Genomic DNA, 9547 nt, shown 5'->3' on the forward strand with positions numbered 1-9547 from the left:
TCACCAACATCGATCGTCTCTATCGAACCCAAAACTGCAGTCACATCAGAAACTCAACCAATCGCATTTGTAGATTCAACGGAACCAACGACAACAGATAGTTATCTCAGCCAAACCAATGAACCAGAAAACTCATGGAATAATGCAGTCAGCACAGAGTCGAGTCTTAGCGAATTTGAATTAACAGATTCACCATCAGCAAAATTATCAGACGCAACAGAATCGAGGACAACAGAAACAGCAGACAGCTACATCAGTCAAACAAACCACCCAGAAAACTCGTGGGATGGTACAGTTAGTAGTGAGTCAGATCTTGGTACGGTTGCGCTAACAGATTTGCCAGAAAGTTCGTCTACAGAAGCAGGATATGAACAAGCGACCCAAATCGTAGAATTATTGGACGAATCGACTGATTTAAGGACAACAACGGATGCAGATGATTATCTCAGTCAGACCAATGAGCCAGAAAATGGATGGGCTTATATAACAGGATCCAGCGAATATCCACTGAGTGAATCGTCAAATGATGAAACAACCAAAGCCTATGATGACACAGAGCCCGTCGTTACTGAAATTGATCCATCGTGGGGCGAAAAACCCGAATCATTGGATGACGAAAAAGATGAGCCATCGGTTGGTGCCGCAGTTCCAAATTTACCAGTTCCATCAGCACCAGCATATCCAGAGCCCGTCGTTACTGAAATTAATCCATCGTGGAGTGAAAACCCCGAATCATTGGACGTCGAAAAAGATGAGCCAACGGTTGGTGCCGCTGTTCCAAATTTACCAGTTCCATCAGCACCAGTATATCCAGAGCCTGTCGTTACTGAAATTGATTCATCGTGGGGCGAAAAACCCGAATCATTGGACGACGAAAAAGATGAGCCAACGGTTGGTGTCGCTGTTCCAAATTTACCAGTTCCATCAGCACCAGCATATCCAGAAGCTCCAGTAGCTCCAATAGCTCCATCATATCCATCAGCACCAGCAAATCCAGCAGATGCGCCTTGTGATGGTTTGTAACTGTTTTATTTTTTTTCTATCTGATCAGTTTGAATCATTCAATTTAATTATTTTCCATCAATATTTCATTGCAGATGCTTATGTTCCAGTGGTTCAGCCAGTGTACCAAGACGTATATTACAATCCATCTTTCGGACCAGATGTACCAAATACCTTGTATAGCCTTGGTGGAGCGTCTTCATACCCCGTTGTGAATTATCCAAATCCAGTTCAACCAGCTCAAGTTCACCCAGTTCAAGTTCACCCAGCTCAAGTTCACCCATACTATCAGCAAAGTGCGCCGAATTATGAATACTCACCACAACAATCCGCATATGGAACATCAGGCTATGCGCAACAACCTCTTATACCAGTAGCATATGCACCGTATCCAAATCAGCCACAATACAGCAATGATCCTGAAATCGAATCACTTCTCCAGTTCACATTCAACAATTACAGAGACTATCAACAGACTCTTGTTACCGGTCAGCGACCAGAAGAAGCGCCATGTGTTTGCTAATTGTTTTATATCACCTTTATTCAATGTTTTATCTTTTATTTAGCTTAAAACCAAGAAAAAAAAACACAAATAGATGTAGCAATTCATTAGATTTAGCGTGATTACTTTTTGCTTTATATAGTTTATTCATGACATATATATTCTCAAGAAATAAAATTAGAAATAAATACAATTCATGTGAAACATTGTTTTTTTTTTCCTTTTCTCTCTTTCCCATCCAAAGTGCAGTTTTGAGAAATAAACAATTTCGCTAAGCAAATATGTATAAATTTGGTTTTAATTGAGGAAAATAACACAAAATGATGAAACAATCACATCAATTTCATAGAAGTTTAAAACCTTTGGTATTACAGGAATGTTTATCTATCCACAAGTATTCGAGCCAAATGTGATATGCAAACATTCATCAGAATCAGTTGTTAAACACATGGAATGATACAGAAACTGACACTTTGGTCAACGAAATCCATCTTCATCAATTGACTCGCTACAGCTTTATTTACAATGTATCAAAAGCCTCATTGTCGATAATTCAATTGATTGGCAAGTACATACAAGATCCATTTTTTTTTTTAAATTATCTATTCAACTTCCAAATCTATTTTTACTAATCAACGAATCAGTGTGCAAATGATTCTGACTGGAATGTGCAACCATTTTTTAATAACAGCTTTCAGATTTGTTCACAATTTCAATTTTGTTTTAAAAAAAATACCTATAGAAATCTCAAGCTCAATCATGAACTAGGCCATCCAATCGCGTCAAAATAAAATAATAACGGTAACAATTACATAATCTTTTTCTTTTCTTCGTAGAAATCACAGTTTCACATGTTTCTTTCATTGCTTTTCGTTTGTCATTTACATTGTTGTTGTGGTGTGTGTCTTTTTTTGCTTCATTTGTTGCACTTATAAAGTATTTACTAAAAACGTGCTGACATTGACTTTCAACGTGAGTACATCGAATGTCGAGTTAATGATTCAATTGCCAAAATGTGTGTGTGTGTTTTTTTTGTTTCGTTTATTGGAGTACTTCGTGAGTTTGTCGTGAATGTGAAATTCTATTTCCCGTGCAGCATGATGATTTTCCCCGTCCATTCAAATGAACCGATCGAGTTAGGTCGATAGCATCTTCGCCGTCAGTCATATCTGTGATTCGTTCAAATTTTTTCCATTCTCGTACAGCCAATATGAATGCGGCTGACACATTTTCCGATGTTTTCGCTGATGTCTCGATGAAACTGACCACTTGAAATTCTTGGCACCAAGCTAGCACCTCCTCAGACGTTATCTCCCGTTCATTTGTTGGCACATCATTCTGTTTTGGCGAGTGAGAGAGAGAGAGAGAGAGAAATAAAAATGGGGCAATTAGCATTTTTTTCGGTTTTTTACAAGTGAAAAGTATCATTCTCGTTCTATTGTAAAAGATTCATTCTCATTTCATTGTAACACTAAAGTTTTCTTGGTTTTGTAGAAGAAAAAGAGGTCATTCTCATTAAATAAATTATCGATTCATTGGAAATGAGGTAAATCATGTTAGCGCACATATTTATACAACCAAGAAATATGTAAACATCGATCGGTTAAGCAATCAAAAGAGCCAACAAATTGTACTTGCGACTCGGTCTATTAGAGGTTAGACTTCATTGTTTATGAACATCGTACGTGCAGCTGGCACTATTTACTTCGAAAACAACCGTGTTATCTCTCGTTCACGATAATCATGTATACAAAATCAACGCAATCTGTCTGGAATGGTCATAGTTTAAATTGCTTCCATCGAATCGAAAATGCGTAGCTATTTGCGATGTACGCTCGTGCACAGTGCACGCGGCCCAAATCTATCTCTCTTATCAGTTTTGGAATAATTTCTCAAAATATTTAATTTAATTTGCCCCACATTTCCGACCAATTCGATGATAAGAGTATGCATATCTGTCCATTTTGGAAAATAAATGCGATTATGGAAATTATCAGCTTTTAAATGGGTTTGCTGGTAAGCATTGTAAGATTGAGAATTCAAGCACGTTTTTGTTGTTTGTTACAATTATTTAAGAACAACCGCGGTTGTTCAACACTCGCGAATCAACTTCACAACTTCACAACTTCACCACTTTTTTTTCTCGCTGATGAACAACTTATGTCTGAACGTAATGTATAGTTCTCTTACTTTGTTGCCCACCACAATGAATGGGAAGTTATCACCATCAACGTCTGCATATTTAATAAACTCTTCTCGCCAATGTTTTAGGCCTCTGAAGCTGTCTCGATCGTTCACCGCATAAGTTAACAAACAAATATCGGAACCACGATAGAAAGGTGTACGAAGTGCCTTGAACCGTTCCTGACCTGCAGTGTCCCAGCACCTAAAACGGAACAAAATTAATGACGATCAAATTTTTACATGATTGGATTTCTATTATCTTTCGATAATATTTCAATCTCAACCACAAAAAAATACTCCAAATGTTCAAAACTCGAGCTTAAAATGTAAATTTTCAAACCAATTGCAGTCATTCCAAACCATAATGCAATGGCAAAAAAAAGTGCACTTACTGAAGTGTGTATTTCTCGCCATCAATGTCGATGTCCTTGCTCAGAAACTCAACGCCGATGGTGTGAAAGCTGTTTTCATCGAACTGATTTGACATAAATCGATTCATAAGACAGCTTTTACCGACACCTCCATCACCTATAATATCCACGACAAATATGAAGCAATCCAATTAATTATTTGTGCGAAAAACGGGTGAAATTTGAATAACATATTGCGCAGTTACGTACCTAATATGACTACTTTCAATAAGACATTTTTATTTTTCGGTCTCATCGGCGACGTCATTTTTCACAATATATTGCGGAATTTATCCAGGTCCGAGTTAAGCCTATTTTTTTTTACAGTCAGACTAATGCTGATGTCATTTGATTTATAGCAAGAAAAAAAAACACACACAAACGCTGTCCTACCGAAGATAACAATTGAAAACAAACATTTAAATAAAAACAACCGTCCGATTCCGAGTAAATCAGCCAGACGAGCTCACACAATTAAAACTAATTCACAGTTGACGAGTTCACTTTCAATACCCTTTTATACTCATAAAACGCAATTCAGCTATTTAGTATGGATGGCTTTTGTTGTTGTTGTTGTTGTTGTTGCAGCTACTGTTGAATTGTTAATTGAATTGTGAATGAGATACACACAATTCGATTCTCATTGATTGCAAATTATCGACCCAACATAAATTTGCCTCACCACAATCACATACACACACATTTTTCTATGACAGCTCTTAAAAAACCTTCCAAAAGATGCTTGACTTCGGTTTCATGTAAATGGACGAGATGTTAGCACAATTTTTTCCTTAGATTTGATAATAAACTTCGATTCCGCCGCATTCGCTGATATTTATTTATCTGTTGAAAAAAAAATTGTAGTGTGTGCAAATGTTATTGCAAAAATGTCATTGACATTTCAAGTCACACAGAGTCACATGTGCCACGAAACACCACCAGAGGTCGACACTGAAGAAGGTACACCATATTTGATGACATTTCGTTAACATTTGCTGTGCAATAAATTTGAGTCAAAAAATGGAAATGAATATTGCTTATTCATCATTTTTCGATGTTTATCTTCGATTCAAATCGAAATAATGCTGGAAAATCATAAAAATGATTTTAAAAAAGTGTTACAAAAGAGTTTAAGTGAGATTGTTTACATTTTCTTAACTCATGCACAAGTGCCAACCACTGAAATATGAAAACCGAATGAATATTGTGTTGCATTCATGAAATGTCAAAGACACGGATTATTATTTATCGATGTATTGTACGAGAGTTCAAACAATACAACACAAACAAATCAAGCAAGTTGCATGGAAACCGTTCGATTGTATCAAATCGCAACGGATCAACGAAGTTGGTTATAACCATCGAAACTTGTATGGCAAAGCAACGAACAGTCATTCGCTCTCTTGTTTTTATTTTTGTTGCTCTCTGCCTCTCCCAACACACACAAACGCGGCTTCAGAGTGAATGTGTCAAGCAAAAACAGTATTCGGTACCGCCGTGCGACCAAGCGGGATGGTGAAAGAGAATCAAGAGAGAGAGAAATAATAAACTTGTTTAAGCATGGTGAGATAATATTGAAGGAAAAACAAATATCGTTCATCCATTGTGATTTCATAGTCTGCAAACACGGACGTCTATTCGCGTCGTGCTTGCTTCGAAACGAACGAATAAAAACAGTAACAGCAAGAGGTTTTTTTTTTTATTTTGGTTTTCTCTACATTCGGCCGAATTTGCAATTTTTCGTACCTTTCAACTAGCGAATTGATACATATATATATATACGTACATTTTATTTGGTTTCTTGGTTTGATTTCAGTGTTTATGTATGAGTGTTCGAATATAATTTATCGTGTAGCTCTTCTTAGTGACATTTACACTTCATTTGTTTATTTGTTTGCAAGCGAATGGGCTCCGTTTCTATGTGTATATACGATATATCGTCGTATATTTTATAATCAGCAGAAGAAAAAAAACAAAGAATCGATGCGTTTTGTCGATGGATTAATACAAAATTTTGATGTGAAATCAAACGAAAGTGAGCAATTTGTTTTGATTATATCTTTATGCCAAAGCCTCATTTGAATACGGCAAAAAAGCAAGAAAAAAAAAATCAAATTTCTAAGAATTTCTGTGCACAGACTCAACAAAAAGCGACATAAATGTTTATTGCATTTTAGAGGAAAAAAAATCTGAACGAGTGTTGTTTACATTGTGCATGATTCAAAGTGATCGACGAAGTGTGATTACTATATAATATTGTTTTTGCAAGCAAACACATGCAAATTCTGTGATCATTTAGGTTTTTTTTTCTTCCATAAACGGTGCGAAAATAGCGTGTGAATTGGAAATTGGAGCCGTTTTCGGTTTTAGAACACATGAAAACCAAACAGAGCACGTATTTCATTTTCTGGTGAAATATTAGAATTTTGTTTGAAAAAGTGAGTAAACAGTTTTTATTTCGATTCAAATTCCTTTTTTTTTCTCTTCTCGTTCGATTCAAAAAATGACAACATTGAATCATGTTACCACAGAATTTGTGCAACGAACAGAAAAAATGAATCGTTTAAAACACGGAAAACTAGTTCGACCGTTCGTTTTTTGCTGTTGTTCGAACCGTTTTTATAATGCAATTCCGAGTTGTATGTGGTCACTGTTCACCAAATCAAAGAGCAACGATACGATCGAGAAAGAAATAAACCACCACAACACTTCTTGTGTGTTCATGAGAGCGAATTGCATAAAATTGCTGGTGTTTCGCAATACGAAAAAAATGCAGAAATTGTTGGATTTTGAGTGAGTGTGTGCGAGAGAGAGAGAGAGAGAGAGAGGGAGAGAGGGAGAGAGTGTGTTCACAATGCCGAATTCTGACTCAGGCGAACAACAACAAAATGCAGTGAAGTGAATTGGTTTTATATTCCATTCCAAAGGCACACATCGAATTTGTGGATTCGATTCATTTATTTGTTATAATATTGATAATGGCCCATTTATCTCGATCTGTCGAAAGATCTGTATCAGAAAATTGACTTTTCGGCTAAATTATCGCTAAGAGTGGTTTTAATTGGTGATCGTTCAAATTATGTGCGCTGATTTGCATAACTGGTGTGTTAACGTCGTAAATTTGACGAATTGGTGTGGTGTGGTTGTGATGTTTTCGCTGGTGTGCAAATTCAAATAATCAACTGGATTATAACGAACATCTATATACCTGTTTTTATCCTTCTGTATCTATTTCGCTAGCCTATGCTCTTTTGTACATGTTGCCGTTGCTTTTTTTTAATGATGTTCCAAAAAATAAATACGCCCAAGTGTGTTTGTTGATGTGTGCGTGTTTTCTTGATCGTCGTCGTCGTCGCTTTTTTTCCATATCGTTTATATATGTTACATTCGGCTTCATTTTATGATATTCATTATGGCGCACAAGAAAACGGGTTCTTGCGAAAAGCAGCGCGAGAAGAGAGCAGAGGAAGAAAAACAAAGCAACCGATGATCATACGACACATACATAAAATTAATAATGAATCACTTCGGCCGTGCTCTTTTTTTCAGCTCTTTGATTTGAATGTGTGACGTTTTCTTTTTTTTTTTCCTGCGCTCACATATCCATTCCATTTGTTGTTGTTTCTTCGGTTGTATTTTGAGACAAAAGACGATTGTGTGGCGAGAAAATTTGTGCAAACTATGTTCAAAAGTCATTGAGAACATAAAAAGAAGAAGAAGAAAAATGTACACAGTCCACGGAATACGATACATAATAATCGTTTCGACCAAACGTTTAGCGCCCATTTAATTGCGAAACATTCATTCGCCAAGCAGCAGCAGCAGCAGCAGCAGCAAACGGTGTATTGAAACATTCTTAAATGCAGCAAGTACAAATGTACGGGATATATGTAGCGACGAAGCGACGAAGCATAAGAAAAGTTGGATTACTTCTCTTCTCCATTTTCAGACCGTGTTGCTGCTGCTGCTGCTGTGTATTGTGTATACTGTACACCGTGTGTATGGTCGTTGTTTTTTTCCACGTTTTTCTACGGAGATTTGTGGCTTGCACCGATTCCAATTTAAATATTGAAAAATAAGTGCGAATGTGTATGAGAGAGTCAGAGAGAAAGAGGCGCATAAGATACAAAGGGAAGAGAGAGATAGACATTTTTGCTCTGTATGTGTATGTGTAGTTGGCAATCAGAAAGAAGAAAAAAACATAACAGAAAGCGCGGATCGAACTACACACAAAAGAGAGCCGTACAACGAGCACATTCTGTGCCGTGTCAATAAACTTTGTGCGAATAGCAGCAGCAGCAGCAACAACAACAACAACAACAGCAGCAGCAGCAGCGTGTATGAGTTGAGAGTTGCCGAGCAAAAATACAAGCGAATTGTTCGAACTGGCGAATTTTCCATGTTTTTCTTGATTCATTTTCAATTTTCTTGTAACGTCTCTATGACACTGCCGTGTTCAACTAACAAACACTCGCGCACACACTCACCAATACATGGTTGATGAGTTGTCGACAGCAAAAATCGTTCAACAACAAATATTCTAAGTACAAATTGGAGTTTTCCTTTTTGTCATCATGCACACTGGAACCAATTCTGAAGCCGAGCGAGAGCGATAGAGAGAAGAAGACTAGCCAGGGCAGAGTAATGTAATTGCGGTCGTTACAAAGAGATGAGAGAGTGCATTAACAATAAAACAGCTATATTACAACGTTCGTGCATGTGTCGTTTCAACGTTAATTTCCGCTTGATTTTCGCACAGATCGCTTGAACATTACACAATACTCACTGATAGTTCACCCAAAATGCACGTGTGTGCCAAAATGTGAAAGCGGTAAATGTATGACTTTGGTACAAAACGAAACTGCAAAGACACAGCCACACAGCTCGACAACCTTTCGATAAATTGTGCTCTTGGTGTTATGGTGGCATATCACATTTTGCCGTTTGACTTCGATGGGTTTGGGCTATGGTTATTATTTTTTTTTTCTTTCTGGAAATCATGAAGTCTTGAGCTCATGTAACATTCAAACCGATGTGCATAATGCCATTATGTATATTGAGTGTAATGCATTTTTTATGACCGCTTGTTCGTTCCGCACACATTTATGCTGTCAGTATGTAATTTAGCTGGCTTGGGCCAGCGAACGCTAAACGAGACTTCGATCAAAAGCATTGCATTCAATTTTCAACACAAAATGGTCTCTATCGCTCTCTCTCTCTCTCTCGCTTGCTCGCTAGCTTCATTTTTCCGCCATCTAACTAATTTATTGCAATTTGAATTATAGAATTCTGTGTTTTTTTCCCTATCAATTCATTTGTGTGTACTTGTTGATGCTAATGCGTCTCTCTATCTCTAATGCATTGTATCATAACAAAGTCAAAGCACCAAACATTCAAAGAAAAAGAAAAACTGACTTATTACATACTCCAAAGTGAGTGCGATGTGTGT

The 9547-nt window shown here is 37.0% G+C and overlaps 3 protein-coding genes across 6 annotated transcripts in view; 2 read left to right on the plus strand and 1 right to left on the minus strand.

Annotated features, from left to right (window-relative positions):
• The window catches only part of LOC129566987 (proteoglycan 4-like), a 2044-nt gene extending 519 nt beyond the window's left edge, over positions 1–1525 (plus strand). Inside the window, exons 3-5 of the mRNA XM_055443436.1 lie at positions 212–281; positions 335–1015; positions 1098–1525. Coding sequence (XP_055299411.1) covers positions 212–281; positions 335–1015; positions 1098–1525 — 1179 coding nt within the window. The remainder of the gene's footprint in view (positions 1–211; positions 282–334; positions 1016–1097) is intronic.
• A 105-nt stretch (positions 1526–1630) lies between these two features.
• LOC129567133 (ras-related protein Rab-9B) lies at positions 1631–4969 on the minus strand. Its single transcript, XM_055443748.1, has 4 exons — positions 4309–4969; positions 4081–4216; positions 3695–3890; positions 1631–2842 (listed from the first exon to the last, which is right to left on the minus strand). The coding sequence occupies exons 1-4, from the start codon at positions 4364–4366 to the stop codon at positions 2546–2548; spliced, it is 687 nt and encodes a 228-aa protein (XP_055299723.1). The 5' UTR covers positions 4367–4969; the 3' UTR covers positions 1631–2545.
• A 369-nt stretch (positions 4970–5338) lies between these two features.
• The window catches only part of LOC129567131 (nuclear hormone receptor FTZ-F1 beta), a 13931-nt gene continuing 9722 nt past the window's right edge, over positions 5339–9547 (plus strand). Inside the window, exons 1-2 of one of the 4 annotated variants that reach the window (XM_055443743.1) lie at positions 5339–5787; positions 5915–6536. The gene's annotated coding sequence lies outside the window, so the exon portion shown is untranslated. The remainder of the gene's footprint in view (positions 5788–5914; positions 6537–9547) is intronic. The other 3 variants (XM_055443744.1, XM_055443738.1, XM_055443742.1) reach the window with 3 other exon arrangements.

The sequence above is a fragment of the Sitodiplosis mosellana genome, unplaced genomic scaffold, assembly GCF_009176505.1.
Source record: "Sitodiplosis mosellana isolate CC-2019 unplaced genomic scaffold, AAFC_SMos_1.0 Smas_scaffold_5, whole genome shotgun sequence".
In the NCBI taxonomy this organism is placed as follows: Eukaryota; Metazoa; Arthropoda; class Insecta; order Diptera; family Cecidomyiidae; genus Sitodiplosis; species Sitodiplosis mosellana.